The sequence below is a fragment of the Anomaloglossus baeobatrachus genome, chromosome 10, assembly GCF_048569485.1.
Source record: "Anomaloglossus baeobatrachus isolate aAnoBae1 chromosome 10, aAnoBae1.hap1, whole genome shotgun sequence".
NCBI classification, from domain to species: Eukaryota; Metazoa; Chordata; class Amphibia; order Anura; family Aromobatidae; genus Anomaloglossus; species Anomaloglossus baeobatrachus.
Genome location: NC_134362.1, coordinates 34,595,391 through 34,622,884, shown reverse-complemented (window position 1 = coordinate 34,622,884; position 27,494 = coordinate 34,595,391). Strand labels below are relative to the sequence as shown.

The window sequence follows — 27,494 nt, the reverse complement described above, 5'->3', positions numbered from 1 at the left end:
TACCCATCACATGTGAACGCTGTACCCAGCCTTACCCATCACATGTGAACACTGTGCCCGGCCTTACCCATCACATGTGACCGCTGTGCCCGGCCTTACCCATCACATGTGAACGCTGTGCCCGGCCTTACCCATCACATGTGAACACTGTGCCCGGCCTTACCCATCACATGTGAACGCTGTACCCGGCCTTACCCATCACATGTGAACACTGCGCCCGGCCTTACCCATCACATGTGAACGCTGTACCCGGCCTTACCCATCACATGTGAACGCTGTACCCGGCCTTACCCATCACATGTGAATGCTGTGCCCGGCCTTACCCATCACATGTGAACGCTGTGCCCGGCCTTACCCATCACATGTGAATGCTGTGCCCGGCCTTACCCATCACATGTGAACGCTGTGCCCGGCCTTACCCATCACATGTGACCGCTGTGCCCGGCCTTACCCATCACATGTGAACGCTGTGCCTGGCCTTACCCATCACATGTGAACGCTGTGCCCGACTTTACCTATCACATGTGACCGCTGTGCCCGGCCTTACCCATCACATGTGAACGCTGTGCCCGGCCTTACCCATCACATGTGAACGCTGTGCCTGGCTTTACCCATCACATGTGAACGCTGTGCCCGGCCTTACCCATCACATGTGACCGCTGTGCCCGGCCTTACCCATCACATGTGAACGCTGTGCCTGGCCTTACCCATCACATGTGAACGCTGTGCCCGACTTTACCTATCACATGTGACCGCTGTGCCCGGCCTTACCCATCACATGTGAACGCTGTGCCCGGCCTTACCCATCACATGTGAACGCTGTGCCTGGCTTTACCCATCACATGTGAACGCTGTGCCCGGCTTTACCTATCACATGTGACCGCTGTGCCCGGCCTTACCCATCACATGTGACTGCTGTGCCCGGCCTTACCCATCACATGTGACTGCTGTGCCCGGCCTTACCCATCACATGTGAACGCTGTGCCCGGCCTTACCCATCACATGTGACCGCTGTGCCCGGCCTTACCCATCACATGTGACCGCTGTGCCCGGCCTTACCCATCACATGTGAACGCTGTGCCCGGCCTTACCCATCACATGTGACCGCTGTGCCCGGCCTTACCCATCACATGTGACCGCTGTGCCCGGCCTTACCCATCACATGTGACCGCTGTGCCCGGCCCTACCCATCACATGTGACCGCTGTGCCCGGCCTTACCCATCACATGTGTAATAATAATTTCTGGAGGTTCTGGGCACCTCATTTGCACAGGCCTTTTGTACACTTGGTGTGGTTCTGGGCATTACCTTTGCACAGACCTTTTGTACACTCACTGCAGTTCTGGGCACCTCCTTTCCGTAGGCCTTTTTTTTTTTTTTTTTTTACACTCGGTGCAGTTCTGAGCACCACCTTTGCACAGACCTTTTGTACACTCGGTGCAGTTCAGGGTATTCCCTTTGCACAGACCTTTTGTAGATTCGGTGCGGTTCTGGGCACTTCCTTTGCACAGACCTTTTGTAGATTCGGTGCGGTTCTGGGCACATCCTTTGCACAGACCTTTTGTACATTCGGTGCGGTTCTGGGCACATCCTTTGCACAGACCTTTTGTACATTCGGTGCGGTTCTGGGTACTTCCTTTGCACAGACCTTTTGTACACTTGGTGCAGTTCAGGGTATTCCCTTTGCACAGACCTTTTGTACACTTGGGGCGGTTCTGGGCACCCCCTTTGCACAGACTTTTTTCACACTCGTACGGTTCTGGGCACCACTTTGCACAGACCTTTTGTACACTCGGTGCACTTCTGGGCATTCCCTTTGCACAGACCTTTTGTACACTCGGTGCAGTTCTGTGCATTCCCTTTGCACAGACCTTTTGTACACTTGGTGCAGACCTGGGCACCTCCTTTGCACAGACCTTTTGTACACTTGGTGTGGTTCTGGGCACCCTCTTTGCACAGACCTTTTATACACTCAGTGTGGTTCTGTGCACCTCCTTTACACAGACCTTTTGTACACTCTTTTGCATAAATCTTTTGTACATTCGGTGCTGGTCATTACTGTAAAATGAATGCAGCTCCTGAGGACAACGCCCAGCTGCAGTGAAAAACACTGATTTTTCCAAGATTTATAGTAAGTGAGGGCTTATCTCATCCTCCATGTACTCTCCATTGTGTAACGTCAGCAAATCTATTACTTCAGCAGAGCAACAATTTCCTGCCTTGATATCGGAGAATGACCTGTATCCATGCGATGCCTGGGAGGGTCGCACTTAATTTCCACAGACCCCGACATCCTGTGTTCCCGGTGGAAACAAATCAGTGAGACTGTGCCACCGACAGTGGGCAGGAGGGTGGATTTTACTTTTATATGTATTTCTTTTTTTAGTAAACTTTTATCTAAACTAGACGGACGCTGTCAACAAAATGCACTTAGTCCTTGGCTGAGATGAAACGGTACCGCAACGTACTAATCATCCAATGACCTCAACTGGTGGAAAACCGAGCGGCATATGCCCCTGAAGGGGGGGGGTGTACAGACTTTATTTATCAGGAAATTGTAGAAAAACAAAAGGGTTAAAAGGAGTTTTCCCACGAATCGGCTAAAATAAGTCACAAGTTTGAGCAGGAGGGGTGACTCGAAAACTACGCTGTGGCACACAACCTCAAGCAGCAGCTGCAAAGGAGAAGTATAATTTGGGTAGCAGGGATATAAGAACATGCAAAATACTCATAATATTGCATCAAAGACTGAAATTGTTAACAAAGTGACATTTTTTATGTAAATTTGAAGTTTTGCCTTGTTGGTGAGTATCCTATATGACATAGTAAAGCTGCCCATGATCTTTGGCCGACAGCTACAGCCATGGCCGGAAGTGTTGGCATCATTGACATCGTTCCAGAAAATGAAGTCTTTTTCCCAGAAAATTATTGCAATTACACTTGTTTATTTCCTTTATGTGTATTGGAACAAAACAAAAAAAAACAAACAGAGAAAAACAACTTAAAATATCTCTGATCTTCCACCATATCTGACTGTAGGTGGTGTGTTCTTTTCTTTGTCGGCCTCATTCAGTTTTCGGTAAATAGTAGAATGATGCGCTTTGGTCTCATCTGTCCACAAGATTCTTTCCCAGAAGGATTTTGGTTACTCACGTACATTTTGGCAACTGCAGTCTAGCTTTTTATGTATTTGTGTCAGCAGTAGGGTCCTCCTGGGTCTCATCCATAGCATTTCATTTTATTCAAATGTTGCCGGAAAGTTCGTGCAGTGATACCTTCTGAGCCTGCAGGACAGGTTGAATTTTTTTTAACTTGATTGGGGCGGCTTATCTACCAATCATGCATTGCAACCTTTTACCAATTTTAACTCTGCTGTGCACTTCCAGGAAGATTAGCTACAGTACCATGGGTTGTAAACTTCTTGATTATTTTGCGCACCGTGGGCAAAGGAACATCTAGATCCCTGGAGATGAACTTGTAACCTTGAGATTATTGATATTTTTCCACAGTTTTTGTTCTCAATTTCTCAGACAGTTCTCTTCTTCTCTTTCCGTTCTCCATGTTTCGTGTGGAACACACAGACAATGCAAAGATTGAGTCAACTTCTCCCTTTTTTATCTGCTTTCAGGTGTGATTTTCATGTTGCCCACACCTGTTACTTGCCACAGGTGAGTTTGAATGAGCATCACATACTTGAAACAAAGTTGTTGATTCACAATTTTAAAAAGGTGACAACTATTTTGTCCGACCCATTTTCGGGGTATTGTATTACATTATGTCCAAATTGTCTTTTTTCCTTAGTTTTTTTGGGGGGTTGCCAATACAGAAAAGGATATAAATGTATATGACAAAACGTGTAGTTGCAATAATTTTCTTCGAGAAATACTATATTTTCTGGAACAATTTCAAGGGTGCCAACACTTTTGGCCATGACTGTATCTCTACCCACTCCACCATGCATATAAATACTCAGCCCATCTGAGCGCTCATTTGTTTCGATGGGGAGAGGAAAGAAACTTTTGGCCAGACAGTACAAATGAAAAAATAGAAGCTTGCAAGTTCTGCAGAAGATTTATATATAGAGCACATACTTTTCTGTAAGTGGAGAAAGTCCTGGGGAGACTTGTAGACTGCTCCGGCCACTGCTGCTGCCGCCGGGGGACTCTGCCTGGAGAGCACACAAAATCCATCGTATTAGTCACATTTTTCCTAAAATACTCTGTGCTGCATCTTTCACTAAGTAACTGTTATGATTTAGGGACCGAGGAGAATAAAAAAATACGAAATCCCAAAAAGGTAATAGAGTGGCTGGAAACTTAACGGACTGCAGACCTAATCCTGACACACAACTAACAGTAGCCGTGGGGCAAGCCTACGATGACCTGGACGCCTCAACAAAGCCGGAGAACTAAATAATCTCACAGATAGAAATATAAGAAAGCAAATCTGCCTCGGAGTAGTCCCCAAAGATAGATAGACAGCCCCCCCACATGTAAAGGCTATGGTGATATAGGAAAACACAATACAGAGCCAGAAAACCCCTAATATATACCAGCACTTCTGATATGGAAAAATCCTGAGGTCACTAATCCTCTCCCCCACTGTATCAGCACTCTGATGTTACTGGGATCCAAAAACACTAATACAGATGAGGGACTAAATAATACCAGGCATGACAAAACACAAATCTTGCAGAATCATGGAGCTAAGTATACAGACACTCCCAGCAGGGAATGATCCCATTCCACCAAGAACTCCACACAGACAAAATAGGAATCAAGCGTTAGTATCAAAGCAGAAAAAACAACAAAAAGTGGAAAACAAACAGCAGAGGTACAAAGACCACTTATCTGAGAGAAGTTCTGGAAGTGAGCAGAGCTGGTTACAGAATGTCCTTAACACACAGGAGCAATTGACCACCGGCAAGTAACAAGAGAAAGCTACTAAGTTAAATAGCCCAATCTGACCCTGATTGTCAGTCTTCTGCAGGTGTGTCGCTTCCATTCCACACATCAACTGCACCACCAGCACTGACCACAAGAGGGAGCCCCAAACTGGAAAATGTATTCACAACAGTAACTCTGTCAGGACCTCCATGCACTACTCTCCTAAAATATCGGAAACTCTCCTCCTTCTGAGCCCCCTCTCATCATGGTCAACACCCAATATAAAATACTTTGTGTTGCTGTGGACATGGTGATCATTTTAGCTTCCCTGCATGCATCCAGTGTATTGATATAGAGAAGAAATCCACTTACCAGAGAAGTCAGTGCCGGGAGAGGGGACGAGGTCGGAGACTGTCCCGGGATGTTCAGCAGATTAAATTTTGGGACCACAGCGACACTCACTCTACGGCGAGGCATATTCTGGAATAAAGCAGCAGTGAAGTCGCCTGTGTGCACTGCAAAATCTGAACAAATGTGCGATAAACAATATGGAACATCATTTTTGGATACTGTACCCACCTTCCCAATGGTCAGTGACATGGACCGTGAGGAGCGAGGGACACCGTCATCTGAAATATACAAGAAGAGAAGTGACATCACTCTCCATAATCTCTGTATAATGGACAGGTCTGCGGCGGTTATACATATTTATCACCCGTCACCAGGCCATAATGGTCTGATCATGGTCATCCACACTAGCCGGCACTGAGGTCCTGCACAGGCGCACTTTGATTTGCCCTGAGTAGGGCAGATCAAAGTATTGTAGCGCGCCTGCGCAGGACCTCAATGCCAGCTAGTGAGCAGGGCAAATCAAAGTATTGTAGTGCGCCTGCGCAGGACCTCAATGCCGGCTAGTGAGCAGGGCAAATCAAAGAATTGTAGCGCACCTGCACGGGACCTCAATGCCAGCTAGTGAGCAGGGCAAATCAAAGTATTGTAGTGCGCCTGCGCAGGACCTTAATGCCGGCTAGTGAGCAGGGCAAATCAAAGTATTGTAGTGCGCCTGCGCGGGACCTCAATGCCAGCTAGTGAGCAGGGCAAATCAAAGAATTGTAGCGCACCTGCGCGGGACTTTAATGTTCAATGCCAGCTAGTGAGCAGGGCAAATCAAAGTATTGTAGTGCGCCAGCGCAGGACCTCAATGCCGGCTAGTGAGCAGGGCAAATCAAAGAATTGTAGTGCGCCTGTGCAGGACCTCAATGCCGGCTAGTGTGGTTGACATAGGATGCGTCATGCACCCAGGCTTCAGAAGAAGGAGGATAAAGATGGCCGAAAGAGGAGGCGCCGGACCTAGAGAACTGACAACCCATCCAACCAGTCTGCACCAAACCGACCGTTTAGATGAGTATTATAAAGTGATTTTTACGTTCTACACAGCGGCCTGGGCTCTTATATATACAGCATGTTAGAATGCTGTATATAAGAGAGCCCACTGGTGGTGACCGCAGCTTATAGTCACCAAATCTGGTAACAGGTTCCCTTTAATCTAAGGTCCCTCATACACACCCTCTGACGTCTTCACCTTTTATCCGTGCTGCTTCGGACCCTTGGTGCCATCTTGTGCCCGTAACATCTGACCCACCAGAAGCCAGAAATTACATTACAATCTTTCACTGCAACTCTATGAGAGCCAGAATGAGGATCTCATAGAGTTGCATTGAAAAGTGACCTCCGGCGCGTTCCATGGAACACTGGATCAGCCGATAAGTCAAAAACTGTCGGGGACCGACAGTGATAGAAGGTGAAGTTGCCAACTGGTAAGTGTAAGAGTAGGTGCAGGAAACTTAGATTAGAAGCACCACTCCAGTGGTAAAAAAAACCTGGAGTGGTGAAAAGATCAGCCAAGTCTCAAGGAATTCCCAGTGTGGGGGTCCAACAGTCTGCATAGCGGTGTCATCCATACCAGAAGCGCTGTAGTTGCGGCTGGAGTTCTGGTTGGCGAGCTTTTTAAACTCCATGAGTTCGGCGTGATCCTTCTCATACGTCCTCTTCAAGTTCTCCACGTACTGCATCATCACCTCCGTGGCCCGAGACATGCGCTTCTCCTGGACAACAAAGTGTACAATTGCTGAGCAGATACAGTATATCACAAAAGTAAGTACACCCCTCACCTTTTTGTAAATATTTTCTTAGAACTTCTCATGGGAGAACACTGAAGATCTGACCCTGTGATACAATGTACAGTGTCAGTGCGCAGCTTGTCTAACAGTGTAAATTTGGTGCCCTCTAAATAACAACACACAGACATTGCTGTCTAAAGTGATGGCAACATAAGTGAGTACATCCCTAAATGAAAATGGTCAAAATGTGCCCAAAGTGTGAATATTTTATGTGGCCCCCATTATTTTCCACTACGGCCTTAACTCTTTTGGGCCTGGAGGTCACTAGAGCTTCACAGGAGCCGCTGGATCCTCTTCCATCCTCCAAGACGACATCACGGAGCTGGTGGATGTTAGAGACGCTCTTGCGCTCTTTCACCTTCCGTTTTCAAGAGGCCCCACAGATGCTCCATAGGGTTTAGGTCTGAAGACGCTTGGCCAGTCCAGCACCTTTACCCTAAGTTTCTTTAGTGAGGTAGTGGTCTTGGAGGTGTTTGGGGTCATTATCATGCTGGAATATGAAGGGAGGAGTCATGCTCTGCTTCAGTATGTTACAGGACATGTCGGCATTCATGGTTCCCTCAATGAACTGTAGCTCACAACAGCCATCAGCACTCATGCAGCTGCAAACCATGACCCTCCACCACCACGCCTGACTGTAGGCAGGACACACTTGTCTTTGTCCTCCTCACCTGGAGCTGCCACACACGCTTGACACCATGTGAACCAAATAAGTTTAATAAATAATCTTGGTCTCATCAGACCCCAGGACGGTTCCAGTAATTCATGTCCTTAGTCTGTTTGTCTTTAGCAAACTGTTTGTGGCCTTCTTGTGCCTCATCTGTAGAAGACGCTTCCTTCTGGGATGAAGATGTAGATCTTCTAGAAGAATGCTCGAGTTTCCCATTGACTTCCATTATACTCAGTCTCGAGTCATGCCCGTCCAAGTGTGTGAGCTGCTCGTTTCGAGTATCGAGCACCCAAGCATGGTAGTGCTCTCTCATCACTACTTGTAACACATGACAGAGGAGGGAAAGTGGTTAATTGGGCACAATTTGGCCATTTTCACTTAGGGGAGTACTCACTTTTGTTGCCAGTGGTTTAATGGCTGTGTGATGAGTTATTTAGAGGACACCAAATTTACACTGTCATACAAGCTGCGCACTGACCCTACACTCCCTGACAAAAGGTCTGTCGCTTATCCATGTTATGTAAATAAAAGCTTATAACCTGACTTTAAATTCATCCATTGGTTTTATAAATTACTCTTTTGAAAGCTGAAACCCTCCCAAATTTGGTTTAGGTTATGAAAATAAAGTTGCTGAAAAGCTGAAATATTGATCATTTAATGAACACAGAAAGGTCACATTTTGACAAGACAAAAGTTTTGTCGCCCACAGAAAGTAATGTGAAATTCAAAGAAATAATTAACTTCTAATACAAAGATATGTTGCATAATATTGGTGAATGAAGTTGTGGTGCTATTAGAGCCATATTTAATATTTTGTGTGACTTCTATGAGCTTGAAGGACTGCATCCATGCGGTTCAACAATGATTCATACAATTTATTGATGAAGTCATCAGGAATAGCAAAGAATGCAGTCTTACATGCCTCCTGGAGTTCATCTAGACTCTTTGGTTTTGTCTTCCAAGCTTCCTCTTTCATCCTACCCCAAACATGCTCAATGATGTTCATGTTTGGTGACAGGGCTGGCTAGTCCTTGAGCACATTGATCTTCTTTGCCAGGAGGAACCTTGTTGTAGAGATGGATGTATGAGATGGAGCACCATCCTGCTGCAGAATATGACCCCTTTTATGATTGGGAATGTAAGAGGTAGCTAATACTTCTTGATATTTTAGGTTATTGATATTGCCTTCCACCTTGCAAATGTTTCGCACACTCCCATACTGAATGCAACCCCAGACCATGATCTTTCTACCACCAAACTTAACTGTTTTCTGGGTGTATTTTGGATCCATACTGGCTCCAGTAGGTCTCCTGCAGTATTTGCGGCAGCTGTGGTGTAATTCAACTGAAGATTCATCAGAGAAATCCCCTTTCTGCCACTTTTCCAGCATCCATCTGTTTAGCAGGCTGTAGGACTTGGCAAATGCCACACGGTTTTTTAATTGCCTTTTGTTTAGTGCTGGCTTCTGGGCACTGATTCCACCATGGAGGTCATTTTGAGACAGAATCCTACAAACTGTTCTGGTTGACCCAGGGACTTGAGGTGACCAGGCCTGTTGGAGCTCTGCTGCAGTGGAGGAGCTGGTTTTGGATTTTCTAACCAACAAACGTTCCTCCTGAGCAGTTGTCTTGTGGGGTCTGTGTGTCAAAAACATCTCCAGTCTCTTCAAATCTTTTTTTAATTCTTTGTACTTGACGCTGAGGCACTTAAAGGTGCCAGCCACCTCTGCAGTGGATCTGGTCTTCCGCCTCTTGATAATCAAGGCTTTGGTTGCAGGGTGGATTTTTGGCATGTTGTCAGAGGTCAAGTTGCAGTTCAACTGAAGAGCTGTAGTGCTGGGTTTCTTTTTATACACACCCACTAATTAACCAATCATTTAGTGAGCACAGGTGAGGATGTAAACTAGGATTGGGTGCATTATATGACAAGGCAACAAAACTTTTGTCTTCCCAAAATCTGACTTTTCTGTGTTCATTATATGATCAATATTTCAGCTTTGCTGCAACTTTATTTTCATAACCTAAACCAAATTTGGGATAGTTTCAGCTTTCAACAGAGTAATTTATAAAACCAATGGATGAATTTAAAGTCAGGTTATAAGCTTTTATTTACATAACATGGATAAGTGACAGAAAGTCTGTCAGGGACTGTATACAGGGTCATAGGAAAAGATATAAGAAAATATTTACAAAAAATGTGCAGGGTGTACTTATTTTTGTGAGATACTCTATATTTGTTGAACAGAAAAAGATGAGCCAATTATTAGGTTAGGTCGATCACAGCCCAACATGCCGAACCCTATTATAGTCAATAGCCAATTAATGCAAACGCAGATGTGAATCCTACCGACCTGCCGGACGGCTCCGACCATCTCCGCCCGGCTGGAGAGTCTGGTGATCAGACGATGGAGTACAGAGATGTCCTCTAGTAACTTCTGATAAGCTTCCCGGTGCTCGCTGTTCTGCCACAAGGATGCAGAAGACTGGAGGAAGACAAGGAGTCCGCCATATGGACAGAAAGAACAGAGGAAGAAAACCCAGACAAGAAATACATTATTCATTTGAAGCACAAAACAAAATAGAAAATGTCATATATATGTATGTTGTGTGCATCAAAGAGTATTTCGCCCTCTAATCATTGTAGTCACCCTATACATAATTTAAATGAAAATTTAAATGATAACTTTTATACTTCAGAGCTGCGCTCACTATGCTGCTGGTGGAGTTACTCTGTACATACATTACATTACTTATTCTGTACTGATCCTGAGTTATATACTGTATTATACCCCAGAGCTGCACTCACTATTCTGCTGGTGCAGTCACTATGTACATACATTACATTACTGACCCTGTACTGATCCCGAGTTACATCCTGTATTATACTCCAGAGCTGCACTCACTATTCTGCTGCTACAGTCACTATGTACATACATTACATTACTTATCCTGTACTGATCCAGAGTTACATCCTGTATTATACTCCAGAGCTGCACTCACTATTCTGCTGGTGCAGTCACTGTGTACAAACATTACATTACTAATACTGTACTGATCCTGAGTTACCTCCTGTATTATACTCCAGAGCTGCACTCACTATTCTGCTGATGAAGTCACTGTGCACATACATTACATTACTGATCCTGTACTGATCCTGAGTTACATCCTGTATTATACTCCAGAGCTGCACTCACTATTCTGCTGGTGCAGTCACTGTGCACATACATTACATTACTGATCCTGTACTGATCCTGAGTTACCTCCTGTATTATACTCCAGAGATGCACTCACTATTCTGCTGGTGCAGTCACTGTGTACATACATTACATTACTTATCCTGCACTGATCCCGAGTTACATCCTGTATTATACTCCAGAGCTGCACTCACTATTCTGCTGGTGCAGTCACTGTGCACATACATTACATTACTGATCCTGTACTGATCCTGAGTTACCTCCTGTATTATACTCCAGAGCTGCACTCACTATTCTGCTGGTGCAGTCACTGTGTACATACATTACATTACTTATCCTGTACTGATCCTGAGTTACATCCTGTATTATACTCCAGAGCTGCACTCACTATTCTGCTGGTGCAGTCACTGTGTACATACATTACATTACTTATCCTGTACTGATCCTGAGTTACATCCTGTATTATACTCCAGAGCTGCACTCACTATTCTGCTGGTGCAGTCACTGTGTACATACATTACATTACTGATCCTGTACTGATCCAGAGTCACATCTTTCATCGGCTCCTGTTGCTAGGTGATAACTTGTTTTCCCTGTACAACTCTTTTAAGGTTTCATTTTCCATGTAACTTTTTATTTTAAAAATCTTGTATATTTCACTCTGGCTACTAGGCTTAAAATTAGATTATCACTTCCTGAGATGAGCAGTAATCTCATGATCATCACAGCAGAATTGTGAGTTCAGCTCTGGATGTGCCCGGAGTATAAGAGGGGATGTTATGCTCTGTACTACGTGTGTAGCAGGTAAGATGTGTTGAGCAGCCGCCCCCTGTAATTACTCCACCATCTCACCATAACGGCCGCCTTGAAGTTCTCCAGCTCCTTCTCGTTATTGTCCTCCGTCAGGTTTCGCTCCCTCTCTGATTGGTTGAGCCGGGATTCCAGCGTGTAGCTGTCATTCCGAAACGCCAGGGAAAGCTGGACGAACACGTTCTGTGAAAGTGCAGAAATGTACCAAAATGTTATATTTGGCTGGAACAAGTGGAGACCGTAGATTGGTCACATGACAGTCGTGAGATCGGAGCGTTCCCTGACCCGGAGGCAGAAGATTGAGGTCACACCCCGCAGTGCTACATAATAACCGCTCCGATACTACTACTATTTGGTCATCCATTTTTCTTTCATTTGTAACGGATCTGTTTTTTTCTTACTGGATCTGTTTCAAATGGAAGAGAAATAGCGATCAAGTGATCAATTTCCATGAGAATTGACATTATAGTTGGAAAATCGAGTGATCAAGGCCTGGTTGTTGGTGCAGGAGTAGCCAGAACAAGCTGGGGGGTTTTCTGTTGCAACAGTGTTGCGAGCATTCTGAGAATGGAGTAAAAAAGGAAAATCATCCAACGGAACTCAATCCTGAGGCACAGAGCATCTTATCTTGTCCACATGGCCAATATTCCTGCAGAACTATTACAACATCTAGTGGGATCTGGACAGTTCTGAAGGTCAAAGAAGGTCCAAAATGAAACTACAATGGGGTCTCCAATAAACTGGGTCACTGTCATGATGACTATGGCATAGCAGGAAACCGGGATCCTATGCCGGCCCTCAAGATAGGGGGCTCTAAGCTATCGCTAATCTCAGGGATACTCCTGATGGTGGAGAGGTCTGAGTCTCCTTCCTGGCCCTGCTCCAGACCAGTCTTAATCTGATACCAAAGTGATATAAAAAATAGAGTGATATCAAAAATAGACAGACAGGAGAAATCAAAACTTTGTCACACATCACACATAAATGTGAAGACAATAAAAGATTATGAGGAAAACAAGAGCAGGCAGGAAGCAACAAGACAACAGGGGTAAACTCCACAACTGATCCAAGCAAAAAGCAACACTTTCACCAGAAAGTCTGGGACAGCAAAGCTCACAGACCAACACAAAATAGACTATAGCTGGCATAGGTAGAAGATTTCATCCAGCATAAATAGGAGGGGAGCAGATGTGATTGGCTTCCCCACCATGTGTGATCAAAGATTAACTCTTGTTAGCCTGCCTATGCATCAGCACACAGCAGGTTAATGCCCAAATTTGCCTGTGTTGCTCCCAGATTGGGCGGTGTGTCAGTATCTGCCATGTGAACAGAGCCCGATGCCACCATGACAGTCAGTGAAGTTTGTGCAAAACTCCGTGATCTCAGTGATGGACGGGGCTCCCATGCTCGGACATTTCTGTAGCTTTCTTGAAGAAAGCTGCTCTAGGGGATATGGAATCCTTGCTCTTTCGCTACATGAGGGTCCTAGAGGTCTCCATTATCCGTACCCATTGTATCCGAGGGTTCCTCCACCCAGGTTGCCTGCACTCAGTCATGATGTCATAGGTTCTATTGTGGTGATGTCACCACGGACAATGCACCATGATGTCTGTGCACAGGAGCAGGGGCCGGGGGGATCATCACACAGCAGTAGGGGGGATATATCGGAAATATTCATACTTTACTATATCTGGACAGAATGTTATTTTCCCCAGAAACCCCTCTAATCCGGATATGTTTGTCGTATTGTAGCAAACCTTGTGATGCGCACGGGACTCACCTCGACTTCCTTCTCTGTCAGCGGGGGGGCACTGAAAGCAGAAAAATACATTATATATGAGGCTACAGAAACGGCCAGCAACATAAACACCAGATACAGGAAACCAGGATGATAGGAGGACACGGGGCGCGGGGAAGCGGATGACCGCAGGCCAAAAAGCGAGGGCACTGCTCATCCACTCCATCTATCATATACAGGCCGAAAACATTCACTCACCTCATGCCTCTTCCCTGACGAAGATTCAATTTACTCAAACATCGAAACGTACGTAGGTCTTCCGAGGCTGCAGTGACTGGCGGACCCCTCCCCCGTACTTGGTGCAATTGGTAATGGGCCCTCATGGCACTTTGCGTTATGCATGCAGGTTTTGACTGGGGTTTATACACCATATTATAGCCACTATTATGTCATGGTAGTATTATGTCAGCAGCTAAATGTGTGAATGCTTCCAATAATAAATTTATGTGGTGGCTCTGTACATTTAAATCTGCCACACTCTATATAGATATATTCTGTGACACTCTGTTAATCGTGGAATGCTTCACTAATTTCGCTTGCCAATGCATAGTCAATCTTTTTCTGTAGCATGTTGAACTAATACCCTGGTGTCTTTCCTGCATCACTAAGCACGTGCTGTGTATATACTGATCGCACTGACATCTCAATTTATGTACTATGCCTTAATGTAGGGGATGACCGCCATATATGTGTTTTTTTAAATGTTTTTAATGACTGTTTGGATTTCCCCACCTGTATTTAATAAAAAGTTGTTATTTTTGCACTATAAAAACTCTTGTCCTCTTTTCCTAACAAGTTTATGAGTTTGTGCCATTCGGGCTGGATTCCAGAAAATTCTGGATCCACCCCTATATTTATGTGATGGTTTTTTGGAGTATCCCTCCCGAAAACATTCACTGTATGAAGAGCGTCTCCAGCAGAATAGTGAGTGCAGCTCTGGAGTATAATATAGGAGGTAACTCAGGATCAGTAATGTAATGTATGTGCACAGTGACTGCACCAGCAGAATAGTGAGTGCAGCTCTGGAGTATAATACAGGATATAACTCAGGATCAGCACAGGATAAGTAATGTAATGTATGTACACAGTGACTCCACCAGCAGAATAGTGAGTGCAGCTCTGGAGTATAATACAGGATGTAACTCAGGATCAATACATGATCAGTAATGTAATGTATGTACACAGTGACTGCACCAGCAGAATAGTGAGTGCAGCTCTGGAGTATAATACAGGATATAACTCAGGATCAGCACAGGATAAGTAACGTAATGTATGTACATAGTGACTGCACCAGCAGAATAGTGAGTGCAGCTCTGGAGTATAATACAGGATGTACCTCAGGATCAATACATGATCAGTAATGTAATGTATGTACACAGTGACTGCACCAGCAGAATAGTGAGTGCAGCTCTGGAGTATAATACAGGATGTAACTCAGGATCAATACATGATCAGTAATGTAATATATGTACACAGTGACTGCACCAGCAGAATAGTGAGTGCAGCTCTGGAGTATAATACAGGATGTAACTCAGGATCAGTAATATAATGTATGGACACAGTGACTGCACCAGCAGAATAGTGAGTACAGCTCTGGAGTATAATACAGGATGTAACTCAGGATCAGGACAGGATAAGTAATGTAATGTATGTACACAGTGACAGAATAGTGAGTGCAGTTCTGCAGCATAATACAGGAGGTAGCTCAGGATTAGTAATGAAATGTATGTACACAGTGACTGCACCAGTAGAATAGTGAGTGAAGCTCTGGAGTATAATGCAGGAGGTAACTCAGAATTGGTACAGGATCAGTAATGTAATATTTGTACACAGTGACTGCACCAGCAGAATAGTGAGTGCAGCTCTGGAGTATAATACAGGATGTAACTCAGGATCAGTACAGCATAAGTAATGTAATGCATGTACACAGTGACTGCACCAGCAGAATAGTGAGTGCAGCTCTGCAGTATAATACAGGAGGTAGCTCAGGATTAGTAATTAAATGTATGTACACAGTGACTGCACCAGCAGAATAGTGAGTGAAGCTCTGGAGTATAATACAAGATGTAACTCAGGATCAGGACAGGATAAGTAATGTAATGTATGTACACAGTGACTGCACCAGCAGAATAGTGAATTCAGCTCTGGAGTATAATACAGGATGTAACTCAGGATCAGTACAGGATAAGTAATGTAATGTATGTACACAGTGACTGCACCAGCAGAATAGTGAGTGCAGCTCCGAAGTATAATATAGGATGTAACTCAGGATCAGTACAGGATAAGTAATGTAATGTATGTACACAGAGACTGCACCAGCAGAATAGTGAGTGCAGCTCTGGAGTATAATACAGGATGTAACTCAGGATCAGTAATGTAATGTATGTACACAGTGACTGCACCAGCAGAATAGTGAGTGCAGCTCTGGAGTATAATACAGGAGGTAACTCAGGATCAGTACAGGATAAGTAATGTAATGTATGTACACAGTGACTGCACCAGCAGAATAGTGAGTGCAGCTCTGGAGTATAATATAGGATCCTTAATATAAGTTGATGAATCGGTTCAGTTCGGCTCCTGGTAACTATATTGTACCTGCTTGTGAGGCCTTTGTGAACACGAAGTTTCCTCAGTAAGATGTCCGGGATATTGGGCATCACATCGGATTCAGCTTCCTCCTTCCCCTCATCTTCATCATCCGCAGACAGAGACTGGACAGGAGAACAGCCTGGAATAGCATGGGTTCAATAATTTCTCACAATGTCCATTTATCTATGCCCCACACCCTACAAACATGAGACTCTAATATCTATCACAGGGGCAGAGTCCCCGGAAAGTCCCTGTGTATAATAACCGGCCCCCAGCGTGGTACCCCATCATATGCCAGAACAAAACCAAGAGAGAACCTGCCGCCTCCATGGAGCCCGAGTCCATCCCTTCCAAAACCCAAGAAGACGACGCTAAGAAACTGCTAATTACAGGAAGTGAATAAGACGTCTGACAATAGTTCTGGTTTCTTATCATTGAGGAACAGACAGGGACCCTCCATAACGGTAATGTCACACATCAAAATATCATGTTATACTGCAACACCAGGGGGCAGTATTATAGTAGTTATATTCTTGTACATAGGGGCAGTATTATAGTAGTTATATTCTTGTACATAGGGGCAGTATTATAGTAGTTATATTCTTGTACATAGGGGGCAGTATTATAGTAGTTATATTCTTGTACATAGGGAGCAGTATTATAGTAGTTATATTCTTGTACATAGGGGCAGTATTATAGTAGTTATATTCTTGTACATAGGAGCAGTATTATAGTAGTTATATTCTTGTACATAGGAGCAGTATTATAGTAGTAATATTCTTGTACATAGGGGGCAGTATTATAGTAGTTATATTCTTGTACATAGGGGCAGTATTATAGTAGTTATATTCTTGTACATAGGGGCAGTATTATAGTAGTTATATTCTTGTACATAGGGGCAGTATTATAATAGTTATATTCTTGTACATAGAGGCAGTATTATAGTAGTTATATTCTTGTACATAGGGGGCAGTATTATAGTAGTTATATTCTTGTACATAGGAGCAGTATTATAGTAGTTATATTCTTGTACATAGGAGCAGTATTATAGTAGTAATATTCTTGTACATAGGGGCAGTATTATAGTGGTTATATTCTTGTACATAGGGGGCAGTATTATAGTAGTTATATTCTTGTACATAGGGGCAGTATTATAGTAGTTATATTCTTGTACATAGGAGCAGTATTATAATAGTTATATTCTTGTACATAGGGGCAGTATTATAGTAGTTATATTCTTGTACATAGGGGCAGTATTATAATAGTTATATTCTTGTACATAGGGGCTGTATTATAGTAGTTATATTCTTGTACATAGGAGCAGTATTATAGTAGTTATATTCTTGTACATAGGAGCAGTATTATAGTAGTAATATTCTTGTACATAGGGGCAGTATTATAATAGTTATATTCTTGTACATAGAGGCAGTATTATAGTAGTTATATTCTTGTACATAGGGGCAGTATTATAGTAGTTATATTCTTGTACATAGGGGCAGTATTATAGTAGTTATATTCTTGTACATAGGGGCAGTATTATAGTAGTTATATTCTTGTACATAGGGAGCAGTATTATAGTAGTTATATTCTTGTACATAGGGGCAGTATTATAGTAGTTATATTCTTGTACATAGGGGCAGTATTATAGTAGTTATATTCTTGTACATAGGAGCAGTATTATAGTAGTTATATTCTTGTGCATAGGGGGCAGTATTATAGTAGTTATATTCTTGTACATAGGAGCAGTATTATAGTAGCTATATTCTAGTACATAGGAGCAGTATTACAGTAGTTATATTCTTGTACATAGGGGCAGTATTATAGTAGTTATATTCCTGTACATAGGGGCAGTATTATAGTAGTTATATTCTTGTACATAGGGGCAGTATTATAGTAGTTATATTCTTGTACATAGGAGCAGTATTATAGTAGCTATATTCTAGTACATAGGAGCAGTATTACAGTAGTTATATTCTTGTACATAGGGGCAGTAGTATAGTAGTTATATTCTTGTACATAGGGGGCAGTATTATAGTAGTTATATTCTTGCACATAGGGGGCAGTATTATAGTAGTTATATTCTTATACATAGGAGCAGTATTATAGTAGTTATATTCTTGTACATAGGGGCAGTATTATAGTAGTTATATTCTTGTACATAGGGGGCAGTATTATAGTAGTTATATTCTTATACATAGGAGCAGTATTATAGTAGTTATATTCTTGTACATAGGGGCAGTATTATAGTAGTTATATTCTTGTACATAGGGGCAGTATTATAGTAGTTATAGTCCTGTACATAGGGGGCAGTATTATAGTGATTTTACTTTTGTACCTAGAATGAAACTTAATTTCTATAAAGATACACACCAAAAAATATATGCAAGCCAATTTATATAATTCAATTATCAACATCTTTATTATACATAAAAATACATAAAATTGAATGGATCAATCCAAATGACGGATGGAATAAATGGGGAAAACCTGGCACCTGTTATTAGTATATCTAAACAGACACACTGACGTGCGTTTCGCACCTTAACGTGCTTCGCTCCTGGACGAAGCACGTTATGGTGCGAAATACGCTTCAGTGTGTCTGTGGGAGGCCGTGGCACCATCACGTACTTGGATTATTGGTAATATTGTTTATACATGATGATATTGTAGATACAATCTCTTTATAATTACGTATATACAACTCTTATTTATTACAGATAGGGATTGTTGATGCATTTGACCTGAGATTGGTTTTCCAGATAGGAATAATATAACTTATTACCAATATATATAGGTTTAGATATACTAATAACAGGTGCCAGGTTTTCCCCATTTATTCCATCCGTCAATTGGGTTGATCCATTCAATTTTCTGTATTTTTATGTATTTTTATGTATAATAAAGATGTTGATAATTGAATTATATAAATTGGCTTGCATATATTTTTTGGTGTGTATACAGATTTTCGTACAATAGAGCCATCCATACTTATATTGTAGTTTTTGGTGTCATTAATTTCTATAAAGGTTAACACAGGACACATAATTGTGCGCATTATGTCGGCTTTGTCACTCGTTATGATCTATCCTCCCTTCCTATATCAGTTGATATTATCAGTCCCAGGAGCCTGACATATTTGTTCCTCTGGATCATTAGTAGGAACACATTGGAGACCCCCCCATGTCGTACCTCTTTCCTGTTCAGCCGCCTCACTCAGATCCGGGAGCTTCTGTCCTGTGAGGTTCTGACTTCTCATCATTTTATGTTCCTGAACAGGAAATATAATGGTGATTAATAATTTGTGAGGGTGGCGGTATTATACATCATTCCTTATAAGATCCCTGTAATCAGAAAACAAATGCAACAGTTTGGCGGTTATAATAAAATGGTGGAGATGATTATGGTACGGAGCGTAATGTGTGTGTGATGAAATAAGGAGTCTACACGATTAATGTGGTAAAATGAAAATAAGAACATTTTATTAACATTTTGGTGACCGAGACTGAACGAGGGTGAAAGAGGGGGGAAGATGTAAGAGGGGGAGAGTATTAAATGAGGAAGAAAGGTAAAAATGAGAACATGGGAGGAAATTATGGTGGATAATTAGGATGGGATAATGGAAGTTGTGAGGTGAGGATGATGAGGGTGAGGATAATATTGTGTAAGTCGGGGATCTATGATAGACAGTGGTTATGATATGGCGGAAAGTGGTGATAGGCTTCACGAAGCATCTAGACACTGCAGGATGAAGATGAAATATGTGAAGAAACTATGGAGGATAATACCAACGTGGTGATGGAGATAAGGTATGATGACCACGAAATGTTGATATGATGGAGGTGAGGATGATACTATGGTGGGTGAAGACAATTTGATGGAAGGTGGGGATTATATGGTCAATATATGGAGGAGAGTGGTGGAGAGACGATGGAGGGTAATAACATCAGGGAGGACCAGGATGGAATGATGGACACTAGTGTTGTAATAAACAAGGTAGAGGACGTCATGATAGAGGATGACATGATGGAGCATGATTGGAGTAAAGAGTAAGGACTGGGATATAGTGATGGTAAAGTCGGGGACCGATATAATAAAGTCATAGAACCATATAGACTGGAGAAGAGGATCATAAGAACAAAGAGGTGGACATGTGGATGATATGTGTTAGAAATAAAAAAGGGAGAGGATGTTATGATGGATGATGACTAGAGATGCGTGAACCTGAACTGTAAACTTCGGGGTTCATACTGACCACGGACTTTCGGGTGCTTTATGTATGCTAACCATTAAATCGAGCATCAGGGTGCTCGGGTACATTCGGTGCTCAGGCCTTTGCGAGCCGCTTGCAGTTTTTCAAAGGCTCCAACTGGGGCATGATCGAATGTAGTGCCCGAAAACAAAAACAAAGAACCCATCACCCTACCTCCCTGGGAAGTGATCTGTTTATGGCTGGCTGTATGTTGGTGGAGAGCCGACCTGCCCAATTATTGACTTCCTTTGGGGTTCAGGTCAAGTTCAGGTCCCCAACTTTATCTAAAGTCTGACTGAACCTTGCAGAATCCGAACTTCCATGGATTCAATCAGATGTAGTGTCCAAAAATAATCAAAAACAAAGAACCCATCACCCTACCTCTCCGGGAAGTGCTCTGTTTATGGCTGGCTGTTTGTTGGCGGAGAGCCGAACTGCCCAATTATTGACTTTCATTGGGGTTCAGGTCAACTCCGGGTCCCCAACTTTATCTCATGTTCAGGTGAACCCCGCAGAACCCGATTTTCTATGGGTCCACTCATCTCCAAAGATGACATGAGGATCACATGGTGGAGGATGATTGGAGTAAAGAGGAAGGACTAGGATATATTGATGATATGTTGAAGTGTAGGATGATGTAGAGTGGAGATGAGGATAGTAAGGACAAAGAGGTGGATGTTGTGAATGTCAGTTATGCTTTTGCTGCTGGGAGGCTCCCTCTGGTGGCCAGGAATGGTTTGGACTTGGACCAGGTGTGTTGAGCAATGGGCGTTTCCATTGCTAACTCTCTGCTTATTTAAATCCTGGTCTGATAGCAGGCTATGCCGGATGTCAGTTGTTCTTTGTTCACCAGCCTGCTTCATTCTGCTCCACACCACATCTACCCCAGATAAGTGCTTTGCTCTTTATTTGTTGTTTGGTTCTTTTACTCTTATCTGAGTTTGTAATTTGCTGTGGTTGTTTTCAGTTTATTTGCATGCAGGGATTTTCCCTCTCAGTTGCTTAGCTGGGGAACTCCCTGCAGTTCTGTTTGGAGTATAGCTCCTTTAAGTCCATGTGTTTGTGGCTTTCTGAATTTGTTATGATTCTTGTTTTCTGTTCATTGGTATGACAAGAGCACCTGGTATAGGACGGAGTTCAGATCGTGCGATCTGAGTTCCTTTTTGTACTATCAGGAATTTGGAATTTTGCAGGGGTTTTCTCTGGCCACCATCAGTCCCTTTCCTGTCCTTTCCTATGTTAGTCAGTGGGGCCTCACCTTTTGCTAATCCTGTCATCTATCTGTGTATTGTGTTTTTCTATATGACCGCAATCTTTGAATGTGTGGGGCTTGCTATTCTTTATCTATTTTCTGAGGCAGAGAGTTATTCATCTTTCCTTCCTTTAGGATAGTTAGTTCTCCAGCTGGGTTCGCGGTGCACAGGATGTTAGTTCACCCCTCGGCTACTTCTAGTGTTGATGGTTAGTAAGGGGATGGCGGCCAGATTAGTTGCCAATGCTCTTGTCACTTTTTACCAATGATTTGTGGTGGTCTTCCATGGTTCCGGATCATAACAGGTGGACATGTGGATGATATGTGTTGGTATTTGTGTAAATCGATTCTCAGGACCTGGTCCATCAGTGGTGATAATAATCTGGTACCACTGGTCAGGAGCCCTGAGAATGGCCACCTATCTTAGGACATCCATGGATCTTCTTGTGGTTAGCAAGGCTGGTAGAATATCAGCTGTACATCTCGCCATCTGGTTCTCCTGCCCAACCAGAGACTCCTGAACCACAAATCCATCCACCCAACTCTAATGAGAAGATATTGGACGGCATGGGAGGTATGATGTAGACTATGGATCATATGTTGGAGGATACAAATTTCAAAGGTGAGGGTAACATTGAACGGAGTAAGAATGGAGATAATATGGAGGGTCTGGAGCAGTGGAGGATCATGTGATGAAGGATGAAGGATGATATGACTAAGGATGGCTTGACATGCTGCGATATCCGGCCCGATATCGATAGCATGACACCCGCCCCCATCGTTTGTGCGCGACGGGCATATCGCTGCCTATCGCACACAAAATCGCGCACCCCCGTCACACATACTTACCTGTCCTTCGATGTCGCTGTGACCGGCGAACCGCCTCCTTTCTAAGGGGGGCGGTCCGTTCGGCGTCACAGTGACGTCACTAAGCGGCCGCCCAATGTAAGCGGAGGGGCGGAGATGAGTGGGACGTAACATCCCACCCATCTCCTTTCTTCCGCATTGTGGCCGGAGGCAGGTAAGGAGAGGTTCCTCGTTCCTGCGGCGTCACATGTAGCCATGTGTGCTGCCGCAAGGACGAGGATCAACTTCGCCCCAGCGACAGCAGCGATAACTGGCAGCGGACCCCCATGTCAACGAGGAGCTATTTTGGACGTTTTTGCAACGATCCAAAAATCGCTCCTAGGAGTCACACGCTACGACATCGCTACAGCGGCCGGATGTGCGTCACAAAATCCGTGACCCCAACGAGATCGCTGTAGCGAAATCGTAGCGTGTAAAGCCCGCTTTAGGAGAAAGGCATCAGAAGGAAAAAAAATATAAAATAACAATACGATAAAAGTAACTGAGACGGAAAGAGTGACAGTAGAAAAACAAAAATGAATTCCTTAGATGTGGGGAAGACGTACGAGAACGGGTCATGATAACTGTGGTTCTTATCACGTCCCCGGTCATGACAATGTCACGGCACTGTACAGGTTATTGGCAGCAAATCAAGAACGGAAGTGTCCGGAAAAAGAATATTCTGGTGGGACATACTTGACCTGCGAACCTCTTTCGAGGTTGACACCCATTAATCAGACCTGTCCTGCCTAAAGGATGGGTTACATTAGGCTGGCCTGGTTTAGTCGCCCGCTTTATGTGAGAGTAATAAATGTTAGTCTGCACCGAGCGTCAGCCGATCCGGATATTTTGCCATTATGGAGGTCCATTTCCCCTCTGGATCCGCCTGTCATTTATCATCTCTTCTAGCTGTAATGGAGATCAGTTCTCTGCGCATCAGTCTAGGTTTCGGTTATACTCAACTGATAATCTAAACAGAGCTGCAGTGTAAGGCATGGGCGGAGGACAGCGCAACTAATGTGAGCAAGTATACATTAGCATAAAAAAGTTTGGGCACCCCTGGTCAAAATTACTGTTATTGTGAACAGTTTGAAAAGTTGAAGATGAAAAGATCTCTAAAAGGCATAGAGTTAAAGATAACACATATCATTTGTATTTTAGGCAAAAAAAAAAAATATATATTTTCATCTTTTACATTCTGAAAGTAACAAAAAAGGAAAATGGACTGATGCAAAAGTTTGGGCACCCTGCATGGTTAGTACCTAGTAGCACCCCATTTGAAAAGTATCACAGCTTGTAAACGGTTTTCGTACCAGCCAAGAGTCTTTCAATTTTTGTTTGAGGGATCTTAATCTATTCTTCCTGGGAAAAGTCTTCCAGTTCTGTGAGATTCCTGGCTTGTCTTGCATGCACTGCTCTTCCTTGGAGACGTCTTCCAGTTCTTTGAGATTCTTGGCTCGTCTTCCAGTTTTGTGAGATTCCTCACTCGTCTTGCATCTACTGCTCTTCCTTAGAGACATCTTCCTGTTCTTTGAGACTCCTGGTTCGTCTTGCATACACTGCTCTTCCTTGGAAACATCTTCCTGTTCTGTGAGATTCCTGGCTCATCTTACATGCACTGCTCTTCCTTGGAGACATCTTCCTGTTCTGTGAGATTCCTGGCTCGTCTTGCATGCACTGTTCTTCCTTGGAGACACCTTCCTGTTCTGTGAGATTCCTGGCTCGTCTTGCATGCACTGCTCTTCTTGGAGACATCTTCCAGTTCTGTGAGATTCCTGGCTCATCTTGCATGCACTGTTCTTCCTTGCAGACATCTTCCTGTTCTATGAGATTCCTGGCTCGTCTTGCATGCATTGCTCTTCTTGGAGACATCTTCCTGTTCTATGAGATTCCTGGCTCGTCTTGCATGCATTGCTCTTCTTGGAGACATCTTCCTGTTCTGTGAGATTCCTGCTGGCTCGTCTTGCATGCATTGCTCTTCCTTGGAAACATTTTCCTGTTCTGTGAGATTCCTGGCTCGTCTTGCATGCACTGCTCTTCCTTGGAGACATCTTCCTGTTCTGTGAGATTCCTGGCTCATCTTGCATGCACTGCTCTTCTTGGAAACATCTTCCCGTTCTGTGAGATTCCTGACTCGTCTTGCATGCACTAATCTTCTTGGAGACATCTTCCTGTTCTGTGAGATTCCTGACTCGTCTTGCATGCACTGCTCTTCTTTGGAAACATCTTCCTGTTCTGTGAGATTCCTGGCTCGTCTTGCATGCACTGCTCTTCCTTGGAAACATCTTCCTGTTCTGTGAGATTCCTGGCTCGTCTTGCATGCACTGCTCTTCCTTGGATACATCTTCCTGTTCTGTGAGACTCCTGGCTCGTCTTGCATGCACTGCTCTTCCTTGGAGACATCTTCCTGTTCTGTGAGATTCCTGGCTTGTCTTGCATGCACTGCTCTTTTGAGGTCTAGCTACAGATTTTCAATAATGTTCAGATCAGGGGACTGTGAGGGCCATTGTAAAACCTTCAGCTTGCGCCTTTTGAGGTAGTCTATTGTAGATTTTGACATGTGTTTGATCCATTTGTAGAAGCCATCCTCCTTTCTCCTATTTTCAGCTTCAGCTTTTTACAGATGGTGTTATGTTTGCATCAAGAACTTTTTTAAATTAACATTGAATCCATTCTTCCCTCTACCCGTGAAATGTTCCCTGGACAATTGGCTGCAACACAACCCCAAAGGATGAGTGATCCACCCCCATACTGAATGGTTGACAAGATATTCTTTTCCTGAAATTCCCTTTTTTCTCCACACATACCTTTGGTCATTGTGGCCAAAGACTTCGATTTTAACCTCATCAGTCCACAGGACTTGTTTTTAAAATGCATCAGCTTGTTTAGATGTTTTTTTGCAGACTTTTGACGTTGAATTTTATGGTGAGGAGGCAGGAGAGGTTTTCTTCTAATGACTCTTCCATGAAGGCCATATTTGTGCAGTTGTCTCTGAACTGTAGAACAATGTACCACAACTCCAGGGTCTGCTAAATATTTGAAGGTCTTTTGCAGTCAGGCAGGGATTCTGATTTGCCTCTCTAGCAATCTTAGAAGCAGCTCTCACAGAAATGATGCTTGGTCTTCCAGACCTTATCTTCACCTCCACTGTTCCTGGTAACTGCCATTTCTTAATTACATTTCGAACGGAAGAAAGGGCAACTTGAAAACGCTTTGCAATCTCCTTATAGCCTTCTCCTCCTTTGTTGGCCTCCTTCATTTTCAGAGTGCTAGGCAGCTGCTTAGAAGAACCCATGACTGCTGTTTTTTGGCACAAGGTTAGAGGAGGCTGGGTTTTTATAAATCTGTGAAATTTGCATCACCGGGCATTTCCTAATGATGATAGTGAACAAGCCATAACCCTAACAGGCTAATTAATCAAAGCTAATCTGAGCACACAACTCTCCAAGGGCGGCCATTGTTTTGCATCGGCCTATTTTCCTTTTTGTAAAATTTTCCTTTTTTTTTTTAAAATGTAAAACATGAAATTTTTTTTTGCCTAAAATACAAAGGAAAAGTGTCACCTTTAACTTTATGCCTTTTATTGATCATTTCATCTTCACCTTGTTTGGCTGTTCACAATAACAGTAATTATGACCAGGGGTGCCCAAACTTTTACATGCTACTGTGGCTGCATAAAGGTAATACAGAGGGTGAGACCTCCAAAAAAAAGTCTCCGTGTTGTCTGTTGGGACTAGAAATAAGTCCTGAAACAGCACACAGCTGAGAGTTTGTTACAATGTATCAGTGCAGGTAAAGCTCTGTGACATAACACAGAAGGCACAATTTTTCTCATGAGCTGATACTTCGCTACAATGTATCAGTCAGTGCAGATAAAATGTATCTCTGGTGTACAGGGTGTTAAGCTCACTAAACTGAATACAATAGTTCTCTATGGGGGTTTTCAGCTCCTGACAGGAGGCAACATCAGAAATGGAGACCACTGGTTACATGGAGGATTCGGGTCAAAAATCCATCTTTTTTGTGTAACCCATCATTTATTACCATCTATCATCCAAACTCATTATGTATATGAGAAGAGCCCCCTCTAGTGGTCACCACAGTAATTATCCACCGCTCATATCTGCAGCCAAATACTGGCAACTTCTGCACCTCTTCTGTCCCTCCGGATTTGGCCCTGTTCACACATTTAGTATTTGGTCAGTATTTTACATCAGTATTTGTAGCCAAAACCAGGAGTGGGTCATAAACGCAGAAGTGGTGCCCGTGTTTCTATTATACTTGTCCTCTGATTGTTCCACTCCTGGTTTTGGTTACAAATGTAAAATACTGACCAAATACTGAACATGTGAACAGGGCCTTAGGAGTTTTCTGGTTTTAAGCTATTTGTTTAGGAGGTTAGAGTAGAAACTGAGCAGAAACTCTCCAAATTTCCCTAAAAAACTTGAAGGTTCTGCCCTGATTACTCTGTAAAAAAGAGTCCGTGTGTACATAACCTAAGGTAAGGGAAGATTAAAGGAATACTCCTGCAGGCCTCTTTCACACGTCCGTGTAAAACGCACATGGGTGGTGAAGGTGCATATATGTGTGTCTGTGTGCTGTGCCTGTGCGATCCATGTGACATTCGGATAGCACACAGACAGCATGAGCTGGTATACTTACCTGTCTCCGGAGCTGCTGTTAGTCCGGGTCCTCAGTGCAGTGAATATGCATGAGGCTTAATGAGCGGGCCAGGAAGTAACAGCAGACACAGAGACTGCAGCGCCGGAGACAGGTAAGTATAACAATTTTTTATTTTTTATGTGACCTGTGTTTTCTCCGGTACGTGTCACATTTATCACAGCAGTGTGCAGTCCGTGTGACACCCGTGCTGCTGCAGAAAAACAGACATGACGCTGTGTGGAGCACATGGACTCACAATCCATGTCAAAACACAGATGTGTGCACAGGCCCATTGATTTTAATGGGTCTACGTGTGTCCGAGTCTGCGGACGTCATATGTACTGGAGACACGGACATGT

At 43.4% G+C, this 27,494-nt stretch overlaps 1 protein-coding gene across 2 annotated transcripts in view; it reads right to left on the bottom strand.

Annotated features, from left to right (window-relative positions):
• Positions 1-27,494, bottom strand: part of IRAG1 (inositol 1,4,5-triphosphate receptor associated 1) — a 126,358-nt gene that overhangs the window by 15,621 nt on the left and 83,243 nt on the right. For both annotated transcript variants that reach the window (XM_075325801.1, XM_075325802.1), the window contains 9 exons: positions 19,316-19,394; positions 16,133-16,265; positions 13,520-13,550; positions 11,782-11,922; positions 10,087-10,218; positions 6,850-6,991; positions 5,466-5,515; positions 5,259-5,366; positions 4,092-4,168 (listed from right to left, as the gene is read on the bottom strand). In XM_075325801.1, coding sequence (XP_075181916.1) covers positions 4,092-4,168; positions 5,259-5,366; positions 5,466-5,515; positions 6,850-6,991; positions 10,087-10,218; positions 11,782-11,922; positions 13,520-13,550; positions 16,133-16,265; positions 19,316-19,394 — 893 coding nt within the window. The remainder of the gene's footprint in view (positions 1-4,091; positions 4,169-5,258; positions 5,367-5,465; positions 5,516-6,849; positions 6,992-10,086; positions 10,219-11,781; positions 11,923-13,519; positions 13,551-16,132; positions 16,266-19,315; positions 19,395-27,494) is intronic.